The sequence below is a fragment of the Dreissena polymorpha genome, chromosome 5 (genome assembly GCF_020536995.1).
Source record: "Dreissena polymorpha isolate Duluth1 chromosome 5, UMN_Dpol_1.0, whole genome shotgun sequence".
Taxonomy (NCBI): domain Eukaryota; kingdom Metazoa; phylum Mollusca; class Bivalvia; order Myida; family Dreissenidae; genus Dreissena; species Dreissena polymorpha.
The window spans coordinates 31,742,529-31,757,177 of NC_068359.1; the positions used below are offsets into that span (position 1 = coordinate 31,742,529).

General features: G+C 36.8%; 1 protein-coding gene across 3 annotated transcripts in view; it reads right to left on the reverse strand.

Annotated features, from left to right (window-relative positions):
* LOC127881756 (serine-rich adhesin for platelets-like) overlaps window positions 1–14,649 on the reverse strand; it is a 59,026-nt gene that overhangs the window by 12,659 nt on the left and 31,718 nt on the right. For 2 of the 3 annotated variants that reach the window (XM_052429850.1, XM_052429851.1), the window contains exons 10-18: window positions 12,354–12,460; window positions 11,951–12,068; window positions 9,349–9,458; window positions 9,008–9,109; window positions 7,510–7,795; window positions 6,671–6,838; window positions 3,873–4,067; window positions 3,002–3,192; window positions 1,952–2,008 (exon numbers count right to left, since the gene is read on the reverse strand). In XM_052429850.1, the coding sequence (XP_052285810.1) occupies window positions 1,952–2,008; window positions 3,002–3,192; window positions 3,873–4,067; window positions 6,671–6,838; window positions 7,510–7,795; window positions 9,008–9,109; window positions 9,349–9,458; window positions 11,951–12,068; window positions 12,354–12,460 (1,334 nt within the window). The remainder of the gene's footprint in view (window positions 1–1,951; window positions 2,009–3,001; window positions 3,193–3,872; window positions 4,068–6,670; window positions 6,839–7,509; window positions 7,796–9,007; window positions 9,110–9,348; window positions 9,459–11,950; window positions 12,069–12,353; window positions 12,461–14,649) is intronic. The other variant, XM_052429853.1, reaches the window with a different exon arrangement.

Consider the following 14,649-nt stretch of genomic DNA (forward strand, 5'->3'; position numbering starts at 1 on the left):
GCCGCATTGACACATAATATTTTGCATGTCGTCTTCACAAAAAACAGCGGACACCATGCTCAATTTTTAAAACGCACTAAGTGACCCATTGACCTAGTTTTTGACCCAGAAAGGCCCATGTTCTAACTTGGCCTTAAGATCATCTCCATACAACTTCTGACCGAGTTTGGTGAAGATCAGATGTAAACTACTTGAATTAGAGAGTGGACACCATGCTGAATGTTAAAAAACGCACTAAGTGACCCCATGACCTAGTTTTAGGCCCGGAATGGCCCATGTTCAAACTTGTCCTAGGGATCATTTAGATAAAACTTGTGACCAAGTTTTGTGAGGATTGGATGAAAACTACTTGAATTAGAGAGCGGACAACATGGTGAGGTTTAAAACGCACTAAGATACCCCGTGACCTAGTTTTTGACCCGGCATGACCCATATTCAAACTTGACTTACACATCATCTAGATACAACTTCTGACCAAGTTTGGTGAAGATTAGATGAAAACTACTTAAATTAGAGAGCGGCAACATTGTGATGTTTAAAACGCACTAAGTGACCCAGTGACCTTGTTTTTGACCCGGCATGACCCATATTCAAACTTGCCCTAGGCATTATCAAGATACAACTTCTGACAAATTTTGGTGAAGATTGGATAAAAACTACTTGAATTAGAGAGAGGACAACATGGTGAGGTTTAAAACACACTAAGTGACCCCGAGACCTAGTTTTTGACCCGGCATGGCCCATGTTCGAACTTGACCTAAACATCATCTAGTTACAACTTCTGACCAAGTGTTGTGAAGATCGGATTTAAACTACTTGAAAAAGAGAGCGGACACCATGCTCAATGTGTAAAACGTACTAAGTGACCCTGTGACCTAGTTTTTGATCTGGCATGGCCCATGTTCGAACTTGGCCTTCAGATCATCTAGATAAATCTTCTGACCAAGTTTGGTGAAGATCGGATGAAAACTACTTGAATAAGAGAGAGGACACCATGCTGAATGTTAAAACACGCACTAAGTGACCCCGTGACCTAGTTTTTGACCCGGAAAGGCCCATGTTCAAACTTGGCCTTAAGATCATCTAGATACAACTTCTGACCAAGTTTGGTGAAGATCGGATGAAAACTACTTGAATTAGAGAGCGGACAACATTCTGAATGTTTAAAACACACTAAGTGACCCCGTGACGTAGTTTTTGACCCGGCAAGGCCCATGTTCGAACTTGGACTAGACATTATGTAGATACAACTTCTGACCAAATTTGGTGAAGATCGGATGAAAACTACTTGAATTAGAGAGCGGACAACATGCTGAATGTTTAAAACGCACTAAGTGACCCCGTGACCTAGTTTTTGACCCGACAAGGCCCATGTTCGAACTTGGCCTAGACATCATGTAGATACAACTTCTGACCAAGTTTGGTGAAGATCGGATGAAAACTACTTGAATTAGAGAGCGGACACTTAATACGGACCGACAGACAGACTGACCGACCGACAAGTTCACTCCTATATACCCCCCTAAACTTCGTTTGTGGGGGTATAAAAATGTTAACATATCAATCTAATGCTTAATAAGAATATGTATATAGTGCATATGAACTTAAGGCATATATATTACATTACTCCTAACATGTGACTTGACATGTACAAAAAAAAATGAATGTGAATTAAGGAAATAAACAACAAAAAAGCAAACGCAAATTGATATTGACAACGTAAGCACTAATGAAACTAAAACACAAATGAAGGTGTCTGATTTTAATGCTATGAAATTAAACTAAAACACAAATGAAGGCGTCCGTGTTCAATGCTACTGAACTAAACCTTCTTCATGAGGTCCATTGTTAATTAATTCAGAAACATTATAGAAGGTTTGACTAGGCAGTGCAATTCTGCACCTCACAAACACACAGCATGCAGCAATCCAACAGCTACATGCCTATTTACCTTCTCTTAGAAGTATAAGACACAACCCACCTTCTGCCACCTTTCTTGGTTTTCTTCCTGTAATAAACAAAAGGCAACATTTTTAAATATGAAAAATAATCATCGAAATAAGCAATTAGCGTAAACAATTATCCTCAGTCACTACTCAAATGACAGTGCAGTGAATTCACCAAATAAAATGATAGAGGCATTTTTCAAACGGTTAACAGCGATAAAAGACCCCAACACACAAACACACACACACACTTGTAAATGATTAAATTCCCAACAGACATTCAGGTTCATTGCTGAGTATTTGAGATGGAGTCTGTCTAAGACAAGGAGGTCACAACCTAGATCCCCACTGCGGGAGTCCTTAATATCTTTATATAAACGACATCAAGAACTAGTTCTACCCACAAAAGGACTCGAGAGCTTTACAATAAGCCATAGGCTTTTGACAAAATTATTTTGTCATTATCAATGTACCTATGAAGGTTCATGATCCTAGGCGTAAGCATTCTTGAGTTATTATCCTGAAACCATTTTACTGTTTTGAGTCACTGTGACCTTGACCTTTGATCTAGTGATCTGAAAATTAATAGGAGCCATCTGCCAGTTATGATCAATGTACCTATGGAGTTTCATGATCCTAGGCGTAAGCATTCTTGAGTTATCATCCAGAAACCATTTTACTATTTCGAGTCACTGTGACCTTGACCTTTGACCTAGTGACCTGAAAATCAATAGGGGTCATCTGCCAGTCATTATCAATGTACCTATGAAGTTTCATGATCCTAGGCGTAAGCATTCTTGAGTTATCATCCGGAAACCATTTTACTATTTCGAATCACTGTGACCTTGACCTTTGACCTAGTGACCTGAAAATCAATAGGGGTCATCTGCCAGTCATGATCAATGTACCTACGAAGTTTCATGATCCTAGGCCTAAGCGTTCTTGAGTTATCATCCAGAAACCATCTGGTTGACGGACCGACCGACATGTGCAAAACAATATACCCCCTCTTCTTCGAAGGGGGGCATAATAATAAGTTTAAACTCTCAACAGACCCTTTTGATTGGGTTCGGTCTCTCAGCACGGGCTTGTTCAGTGCCTCTCCATGATCCGTTGTTTCTATCTTGACTTTCTTCTCTGGAGAGGTGTCCTCAACCTTCACAGAAGCATGCTTGTCCACCTCCTCCTCCTGCTTTATCTCCCTTCTGTCTTTTGTCAGAGAGTCTGAGTCAGACCCACTCTCAACCTGTCAGAACAGTCAAGAAACAACATGAACCAGTCAGGTTTTTTCCACCATGGAAATGGGCGCCCATTGGATTGAGAAAAATTGCTTCATTTTGACTAAAATTGAGGTATTGGTGCATTGATGTAATAATATCGTTTACTATTTGGACTCATTCTTTCAATTCAGGGACACAAAGATTTGCAAGTTATCGAGTCCCAGGACTCAGATGAGAAAATTTGTAAAAATATCACTGTTGGCTTTTTTTTTCTTCTTTTGCTTACAAACGCTTGAAAACGAAAAATTAAGTGTTTTTAATATTATATTCAATAACATCCAACTAATTCAGCTTGATAGGGACATGTTCTAAAAGGTTGGATTTAAAAAATACATTTTGTTTATTTCGAAATTGTAGGCTGTCATTTGGGACAAATATATACTTATTGAGATAGGGAACGGGGCTTGCTTTCTGCCCCAAATTTGACAAAAAAAAGAAAGACACTGAATCATGGGAAACTTACATGATTCCTATTTGTTTTTTAAAGAAGAATTTGAAAAGAATCTTACACCAGATGTGCAAAGATGAATCCACGCAAAAGATAAAATCTCATTAAGCAAAAAGGTGTATATTTCTCTTACTAACATTAGCAATCAATCAATGTTCTGTATAGACATCAGGCAAGACAAGATATTGATGAATGTACCTTCTCTTTTTTGATTCCTTTCTTCACTTCCTTCCATTCCTTGCTCTTCTCTTTTTGGGTCTCATTGATTTTGCTATACTTTGTGTCAATGCTCTCAGTAAATTTCTGCGGATCTACACTGGCCTTGCGCGTATTACGCTTCTCCATTTTCTCAAACGCCTTCATTATAGCCTCCATCTTTCGCTCTTCTCGTGTCTACAATGACAAGTGATCATTACTACTCACAAACAAGACTATTGCCAAGCAATATATGTCCCCTACCGACTCCACCATTGTCAGATTTTTTAAATATATATATATATATTTTATTTTTGTTGCCATAGCAACCAGAATTTTTGATGCACAAACAAAATGAAATGATGTGCATAATGTCCATATATCCATCTATCCATGTTTCACGTTTCATGAAAAAATATGAAAAACTTTTAGTTATCGCAGGATCCAGGAAAGTGTGACAGACTCACAGACAGACAGACGCACAGAGCGCAAACCATAAGTACCCTCTGGTGAAACTAGTAGGGGACAAAAAACTGATTAACAACGCACAACTTACACAAAAGTTTTATCTTAAATATATATAAAAACAGCTCACTAACTGGTGTTTTAATGTTCAAACATCATGAATAATACATTATTTACTTTAAAGGTATCATGCAGTAACCTTTTCTACCATTTACATTTTGATACGCATTTTTACGCATATGTAGTCTCTTAGCAAATCAAAACAAATTGAAGACCTTTCTTACTGGATTCAAGTTTTAAAGGCTTCATTTCTAACCCTAAGGTACTGATGAACAGTAATCAGCATAAAACCTTAACGGACAGAGAGTTACTTGCAGGCTCAGTGATTTTTTTTGCTTTTTATTCTTACAGCCTGTGCCTTTTGGATTGGGAAATTTAGCGCAATAAACCATGAAATTGGGAAAAATAGCGCGATAAACCATGAAATTGGGAAACATTATACATATGATTATATGAACAGAATTAAAATTATTTAAGTATGTTTGACAGCATTTTTATATTATAAAGTACTAATTTAATGTGTTCTTACAATGAAGACAATGTTAAGTTAATATCCTTCCACATTTATATTGAACTTGCAATAATCTATATAGATTCTTAAATATACCATTTAATCATAACCTCTTTAACAGTAAGAATTTAATTCAGTATTCTTTTAAATTGAATATCATATGGTGAAAACATTAACACATATTTATATTAAAAAAAACGCTTTAGTGGTCTTGCTATGTTAATGATGTATTATATGGAGTTAAAATAATTTATTTCATTTCTTTACCTTTCAACATCTTGCACTTCAATGCTATTTCAGTAAACTGTAGAGCGTGACAAACATAATAAAGCAGAATATGCATATGAATCTGATTTTACACAGATCCACTAACATATAAATCATATCATGTTTGTCTCTTTCCATTTTCGAACGATACCCATCTTAAATGCATTAACTTTGTGAGTAACGGTAGACTAACTCCAATTTCCCAACACTGATTTCCGTGATGCACATTCACTGTGAAGATTTGTAATAAATATTTGTTGTTTTTATCTCAAACGTTATATTTTGCGTTAATTGACACACGCATTAAATTATTCCGTAGTAAACATATGATATCCGTAGTTAATTTGAATGTTATTTATCATTTTCGCCGCGCATCGCTTTCTCGTCTGCTTGCCGCCATCTTGGGCGTGTGTAAAAACAGGCGTTTACAATCGGGATACATCGACTATCGTCGGTATCCTCCGCAATATAGAGAGATGTGGATAGCAACGTAAAATCGTATTCGGCTAAATTCGCGAAAAATACGTAAGTCAGTTGTTGTTCGGCGACGATTCGGCAACTCGATCGGCACTCGTTCGAAATTATTGCTAAATTACATTGTAATCTTATTGGCTTTATTGGGAAAATTTTGTCATTTTTGGGGAAATTTTAATCAAATTTTTGGGAAAAAACATCATTTTTTGCAATTGGGAAGCAGCCAAATATCGGCTGTAATTTCTGGCAAAAAAAATCACTGAGGCTGTTCTAGTTTTATGCTGGTTGCATATAGCAATTTTCACTTTGATTCAAAGCGAGACAAGGGACAAAATTGTCACAAAACCAGGTTTTCATTGTGAAAAAAAAATCTGATAAACGGAGAAAACTCAAACTGAACTTTTGAAATGACCAAAAAAAATTAACCCCCTTTGTAAGTTTTTTTTTTTTTTTTAAATCTATTTTTAGTCGTGGCGACCTTGACATTGGAGATATTGACGTGATTCTTTCGTGGGACACACCGTCCCATGATGGTGAACAAATGTGCCAATTGATTTTAAAATCTCACAATGAATGACATAGTTATGGCCAGGACAAGCTCATTTATGGCCATTTTTGACCTTTGAACTCAAAGTGTGACCTTGACCTTGGAGATATCGACGTAATTATTTCGCGCGACACACCGTCCAATGATGGTGAACAAATGTGCCAAATGATTTTAAAATCTGACGATGAACGACATAGTTATGGCTCGGACAAGCTCATTTATGGCCATTTTTGACCTTTGAACTCAAAGTGTGACCTTGACCTTGGAGATATCGACGTAATTATTTCGCGCGACACACCGTCCAATGATGGTGAACAAATGTGCCAAATGATTTTAAAATCTGACAATGAACGACATAGTTATGGCCCGGACAAGCTTATTCCGCCAGCCCGCCAGCCAGCCCGCCCGCATTCGCCAATCTAATAACCAGTTTTTTCCTTCGGAAAACCTGGTTAAAAAGGCTAAAACATTCCATACCAATTTGCGTTTCTCCTCTTTAGGCATCTCGGAGGACTCTTGCTTGGCGCTTGAATCCTTGCATTCAGGGGAGGTCAAGGGGTCAGTGTCAGAGGATCGCAGCATGGAGGTGGGCTCCGGGGCAGTAATGGAATTGGGGACCGCGCAGCTGTTTGTGTTGTTAGAGTTCTACAAGACCAAACAAGAATAGAAATGGCAAAATATTGTTGTTTGCTTATTTTGATTTGTTGTTAGAGTTCTACTAGAACAAATAAGCATTGAAAATGGCGAAATATTGTTTGTTTGCTTATTTTGATTTGTTCAGTGTTCTACAAGAACGATGTAGAATTGAAAATGGCAAAATATTGTTTGTTTGCTTATTTTGATTTGTTAGGAGTTCTTAAAAAACAAAGAAGCATTGAAAATGGCGAAATATTGTTTGTTTACTTTTTTACATTTTATGCTGTTTTTTCACAGCACTACACTGTAAAAGTTCTAAAGAACAAAGAAACATTAAAAATGGTGAAATATTGTTTTTTCTCTTACTTTCTAATTCTTTTACTGTTTTCAATAGCAATGCAGTCTAATCACGTCGGTCAGTTAGACGCATACGTAAACAGAATAGGCAAACATATTATAATAATAAATGAGGTGCACGTAAATATGCACACAAAGAGTTTATATGCATGATTTTACTTACAATAATTTATCAACACCATCAAAGCATATTTAACTCTGGTTCCATTCATGAATCATGATGCGTCCAGAATGAAACACACCATAAAATAATTATTGTGTACCTAATCACACATATTTTACTGAAAAGCACTTTCAGAGCCAATGTTTACCAGCACACATACCTGTGAAGGGACTCTTAGTGACCTGATCCTGGCATTGGACCCGTGACTGATCCTGCTATCCACAGACTTGGAGACCTGTGACCGCCTCAACATTTTCGCTGGACTGGCAACCGAGCTGGTGGGGCTCAAGTGAATCGGGTCGATTGAGGGGCTGATCACTTCAGGCAGGGCCTTCTCGGGCGATTTAACCGTCGGCTTTACTGGAGACTTGGTCGGCGACTTGCCTGGTGTTCTTATGATCAGTTTAGGAACTTTGTCTGGCTTATGATACTTCTTCAGCGGTGAACTACAAAATAAGATTTAACTGTTGCGAGACACTTCATGTCAGTGGTGTGGAAGAAATTGCAAAGCTCCAAGACTAATGAAATCTGGAACAGAACAAATCGCCCTACTTGGTGCAAAAAGGTACCATGTGACATTGAAATTAGAAGGCACATGGCATCTTTTGCTCCCATGGGGCAAAATAAACTTTTTTTCTCACAAGATGTATTAATTAATATCTAAGCATATCATTAACAGCAAATGGAAGTGGCGTAATGGATATGGTGTCAGCCTTGCGACCAGGTCACGGGTTTAATTCCCATCTGTGGTAGCGTTATCGAAATCTTCAAGTACTGGTTATACGATGGAATCATACTAATTAGCCTTCAATAAGCCTCAGGCTTTTGATGCAATCAAGCAAAAATAATTAGATTAAAACTATGTCGAAGTGCAAGTTGTATCATAACAAGGGCTGTTTGTAAAACATGCATGCCCCCCTAAAAGGGCTGTCAGTTGTAGTGGCAGCCATTGTGTGAATACGTTTTTTGTCACTGTGACCTTGACCTTTGACCTGAAAATCAATAGGGGTCATCTGCCAGTCATGATCAATGTACCTATGAAGTTTCATGATCCTAGGCCTAATTATTCTTGAGTTATCATCAGGAAACCATTTAAATGTTTTGAGTCACCGTGACCTTTGACCTAGTGACCTGAAAATTGATAGGAGCTATCTGTCAGTTATGATCAATGTACCTATGAAGTTTCATGATCCTAGGCGTAAGCATTCTTGAGTTATCATCCAGAAACCATTTTACTATTTCGAGTCACTGTGACCTTGACCTAGTGACCTGAAAATCAATAGGGGTCATCTGCCAGTCATTATCAATGTACCTATGAAGTTTCATGATCCTAGGCGTAAGCATTCTTGAGTTATCATCCTGAAATCATTGAACTATTTTGAGTCACTGTGACCTTGACCTAGTGACCTGAAAGTCAATAGGGGTCATCTGCCAGTCATGATCAATGTACCTATGAAGTTTCATGATCCTAGCCCTAAGCGTTCTTGAGTTATCATACGGAAACCATCTGGTGGACGGACTGACTGATGGACCGACATGTGCAAAACAATATACCCCCTCTTCTTCGAAGGGGGGCATAATTATTGAATCATATAAGTGCATTCAATCCTGAGCCTGAATGTCCTTAATCAATTCTATGGCAATTGATGAGAGCAAACCTGATATTCTGCTGCTGCATCTTTTGAAATCGAAGTCTTCGCTTCTGATACCGTGTGACAGGGCAGTTGTTTCGTAAACACGCACACTCAAAGCAGAAGTTCCTACAGATACACATACACATCAGCTTACAATGCTTGTTGTTTTTCTAACCATTTATTACTGAAATAATTTCTTAAAGGCTGCAATTTCTTGCAACTTTTCTCCCAGTATTTTATATTTAATCATACAAACAGCCTGACAATCCACAAGACATAATTTACAACATTGATATAATTATGTTATTTCATATCAAATCATTAGACATCCGAGACAAAAGGGCTGTAATTACATATTCACGTACCATTTCTTGTAATCGTAATCAAATGGTATAGTGATCTCTGTTCGCTCAGGTATCTCTTTGGTTGCCACAGTGATAAAATGAGCCTGACCGCCAGCCACCACATGATGTACCTGCATGGAATACACAAAAATGGAATACACAAGAATGGAATACACAAGAATGGAATACACAAGAGTGGAATACACAAGAATGGAAAACACAAGAATGGAATACAGAAGAATGGAATACAGAAGAATAGAATACATAATGGAATACATAAGAATGGAATACATAAGAATGGAATACATAAGAATGGAATATATAAGAATGGAATACACAAGAATGGAATACACAAGAATGGAAAACACAAAAATGGAATACAGAAGAATGGAATACAGAAGAGTGCAATACACAAGAAAATTTTGCATCTGATGCTTTGTAACACTCCACAACAAACAGTACAACTACATGAGAAATTAAATATCATCGCTCTATGAAATAAGGGCTTAAAGCATGTATGTAAAGTGTCTCCTCAGATTAGCCTGTGAAGTCCACACAGGCTTATCAGGGATGACACTTTCCGCTTGAACTAGATTTTCCTTAATAAGATACATCCTTCAAACAAAAAACTGCACAGGCTAATCTGGTACGGTACATGACGCACATGCGTTAAGCCCCATTTTTCCTGATTTAGACTCACATGTGAATTCATTGCTAAAGGACATTATACTGACGAAATACAAAAACCCTCATAACAGACTAAAAATATAGATTTGGTGGTTTTTAATAGTAATGTTCCTACAGACGCAATAGCATTTGGTGCCTCTGAACTAAAATTATTAAGAACACTTAGTTTTGTACCAAGCGTTGGGTGAAGTAAATCTATTTCACATGAGCTTTCCAACATGCACATACCGTATTTTACCATGTATAGTGCGCTCCCATGTATAACACGCAAAAGACCAAAAACCTGAAAATTGGGCCTATTTTTTTTAATCTAAGTTTTTTGGGCGCTTAATTTTTTGTTTTAAAGTAGGGAGCGTTTATACGATCAGGAGCATGGGTTGCATAGCACTATATTTTCGACAATTTTTTAGATTATTCTCTCGAGAACACCGTATATGTCCTTATTGCCGCGCACTGCGCGTGTTTTTTCAAGACACCTGCCCGTTAAATTCGACCATTATTACCTATTCCTCACATTTGAACAGTGTAACATTTTCATTACCTGCCGCTCAAAACATCGTATGATATAGTCTTCTGCAGACCCGCAACATCGCAATGTCCAATTTTACGCAAATCATTCGTGGATCCCATTTTATTTTTCATCAACTTAAAATATTTCCCCATTAAGAGATGCTCCCCATTAAGTCCAGTTTGACCCGGTATTTCGCGCCTTCACTGCGTCTAGTTGATTAGTATTTATAGTGAGACAAACAATACACCCGAATGCTCAATTCCATACAGTTAGCGTTATCGGCGTTAAGCCATTAGACAAATATCATTTGTTTGTGTCTGTTGAAAGAAAATAAAACGAGTCTATATCTCTATTGTTGGTTTGTAACCTACGTAGTATACTCGCACGGTAGCATATTAATGCAGAGATCGGAAAATCATTGATAAATGTATTCGTCGTTTCAATGCTTAGGGCCGAGTAAGTTCTTTTCTTTTTTCTTTTTTGCTTCAGACAGGAAGCGGCTTTCCTTTGATGACGTCAAACTGTCAATTCACATAGAGTGCAAATTTTCAGAATTGCTAACATTAAATTTTGGATTAAATAATCAAAATAAAGCAAAAGCGAAGTTGAGAAATATGATTGAAATAATTAGCGTCAGTTCAAATAAGACATTTTGTGTTGTAAATCAACGAGTTTTCATGACAACAAAAACTTAAACAAACAATACCGTGACGCCGCGGGGATTGATATACCTCAATTTTTTAAAATGAACAATCAATGAAGAAGTGTGAAAACGCCAACAAAGACATTTTTTCATCTTTTAATTTTTGTCAAAACTGTTACTTCCCCGTTCATTCCTACCCTTTCCCGTATTTGTTGTTTCGACAACGGCCCCTTCAGTCTATAACATTATAGGGTGTAGTTTTCTGCTATAAAAAAAATGGCAGCAATTGTGAAGATTTATGATTACGAAATGGATTTTTTGCAATTTAGCAACCAGGAAAGCGTTGTGTCAATGTATTACGCGCACTTAATTTTTATTTTAAAATTTGAAGGTAAAAAACTGCTTTGCATGGTAAAATACGGTATTTAATTTTACTAACAGAAGGTGTTTAGTAAAATGAACCTCATTGCATTTCTTAGGAACTGGTACCATATCAACATACTTCACTAAATCAACATACAAGCCTTCAAAGGGAAAGGAAAAAGAAGGAAAAGATTACGTTTGCTGTGGCGTAATGGATAAGGTGTCTGCCTTGCGATCGGGAGGTCACGGGTTTGATCCCCACTCGGGGAGCTTCTCTAGATCTTCCCCAAAGACACCAAGTACTGGTTATAGGCCCAGTAAACGGATTACCTATAAGCCTGAGTCTTTCGATGCAATCAAGCTAAAATAAATAGGTTTAAACTAAAGGGAAAGAAAAACATTTCCATGCCAACACTTACAGCTGCATTGGGCTGGCAAGACCTACGGATGAAGCGGGCATCATTTCCATAGTCACTGGCATCAATGACCAGATCCAGATCAAACACCGTCCCATAGAAAAACACAAAGGGACTTAACCTGAAAACAAATATATCACATGTGACCAGAAATCCGAATATGGCAGAAGATGAATAGAGAAGAGATGACATTGCATGATAATAATCATTTAAATAAAATATCGACAACAATTTATACCACAACTCATCCCAAAATGTTGATAAAATGTCCAAAAAAAGAAAATGTATAAACATGTACTTGTGTTCTTATTGAAAATGTGCAGATTACACTGACTTATCCAGGATTACACTATACGCACATGCATTTTTCCCAGTTTTCCCATACTTTTCTGCTTATAAGACTTACTGTCTTTGTCCAAAGTTGTCTTTGTCGTACTGCTGCTTGGTCATCACCTTTCCAATCACCTCAATGATTGGTTGACCATTGGGAATGTTACAGGAGGCCTCCAATCCCTTAAACACAATTTTTTTAAAGTAAAAATCATTTTAATTATTAAATACGTTACGTGCTATTTCATAGCTACTTACTTCCAAGGTGGGTTATATCATTCGGAAGATTTCTGGAGCCGCCACCGTGTCCATAGTTTAGACTAGGTTGGAATATAGTGTAACGCAACCAAGCTAAAGCAAAAACGGTGTCACCTTATCAATCTTCTTCCGAATGAAGACAGATAAACAACGGCCATTTTCTTGACTTTGAAAATTTATTTAATTCAGGGCTTTTTTTCCTACTTTGAGACTGGCCTGAACCGACATTTTGACACGGACATTCACAATTCACGGACACGGACAATTCAATCTAATACGGCCGCGATTTTTTACACAAAAACGAACATTTTGTGCTCAAAACTGTCAAAAACGGACATTTCACAAGTTAAAACAAAGTTTCGTTTCACCGTTTTTCATTTCGATTTCGCAATTTTTGTTTACTAATCGTTTAAATGACGTCATTGTTTCAATTGATTACAAACCTGAATCGATTACAATTTTGAAACCGGTGCATATTAGTTTACGCGCGGCCAATCAACCTCCCCATTATCCAAACAAAATAGCGTCGCGCAACTCGCGGTGCTATGCAAAAAAGATAAAAAAGCACACCAAATAATCCAGATTTATTGAAATTCAGGATAACCATAAAAAAGCCGAAGCTTCTTCAGAAGGGTAAGTATTTTTACAATGCACAATTAAAACGGACATGAATTAAATTATGAGGAAAGTAATCTGATTTTTTTATGCAAATGAAAGCATTGGTAACCGAGAGCGAGGCTTGTTATTATATATCTTATCCGTTTGCAATTATTGTAAATATTGGTTCAAATGAAGTATAACTGTGATCCGTTCTCATGAACATGTTTAACAGTTTCAGTATTATAATGTTTTGGGAACGATATATTTTAATTAAGATACCAACTATTTCTGAAATAAAAAGTAGTTCTTTCACTCGTTGTACTATATTTCGGATATGTTAAATTCGGACATCTAAATAAAGTGATATTTATGTGTTGATTTGTTGTTGATAGTTTATTAAAATATGTTTTGTGTTATTTCAGACAACAAGAATGAATGGTTGCAATTATCCTGTGCCTTTCAGTCAAGAAATATATGTGAAAAATGTTCATTTAATTGGACCTGGAAATCAACCACCACAGATAACAGAAAACCTTTGTACAATAGGTGTTGTTTTAGAATTTGTGAAATTTGATAATAAACAGAAGTTGATTTATGTCCAAATGACCAAATGTAACTGTTTAACAATTTGAATTAAGATGCTTTATTTTCTGATTTTTTATTCATTTTTCCTTTCAGATGATGTATATTTGTGTGATTCTAGGTTTCAATAAATAATTCTGATACATTTACATTATTGTCAACATTATTATATTATGTTGGTAATCTGGTTTATCAAGTGAAAAAAAGTTATTTATATAAAAATAAAGCTTATTAAGACTTACGAAGGTACTTGTTGTTATTTATGTATTAATTAACATACTTCTACAAGTAATAAAACAAGAGCGCCGCATGACGGAGCAATATACGCCCGATTCGTGTGCCATTGGAGATGATACACTGATGATTGATGTATTTGTTTTGGAAATAAGCAATATACCCCCATACCACTTTGACGCAGGATAAAAAGTTGTTTAAAAGTTTCGGATGAATACAATTTGAATTAGAGTCCGGACAAAGTGGCGCCGTTGAAAATGCACTAATTGACCCTATGACCTAGTTCTTGACCCGACATGACCCATATTCGAACTTGACCTAGATATCAACTAGATGCAACTACTGACCAAGTTTGGTAAAGATCGGATGAATACAATTTGAATAAAAGTCCGGACAAAGTGGCGCTGTTGAAAATGGACTAATTGACCCTATGACCTAGTTTTTTACCTGGCATGACCCATATTCGAACTTGGCCTAGATATCAACTAGATGCAACTACTGACCAAGTTTGGTGAAGATAAGATTTATACAATTTGAATTAGAGTCCGGACAAAGTAAAATGCACTAATTGACCCTTTGACCTAGTTTTTGACCCAGCATGACCCATATTCGGACTTGACCTAGATATCAACTAGATGCAACTACTGACCAAGTTTGGTGAAGATCGGATGAATACAATTTGAATTAGAGTCCGGACA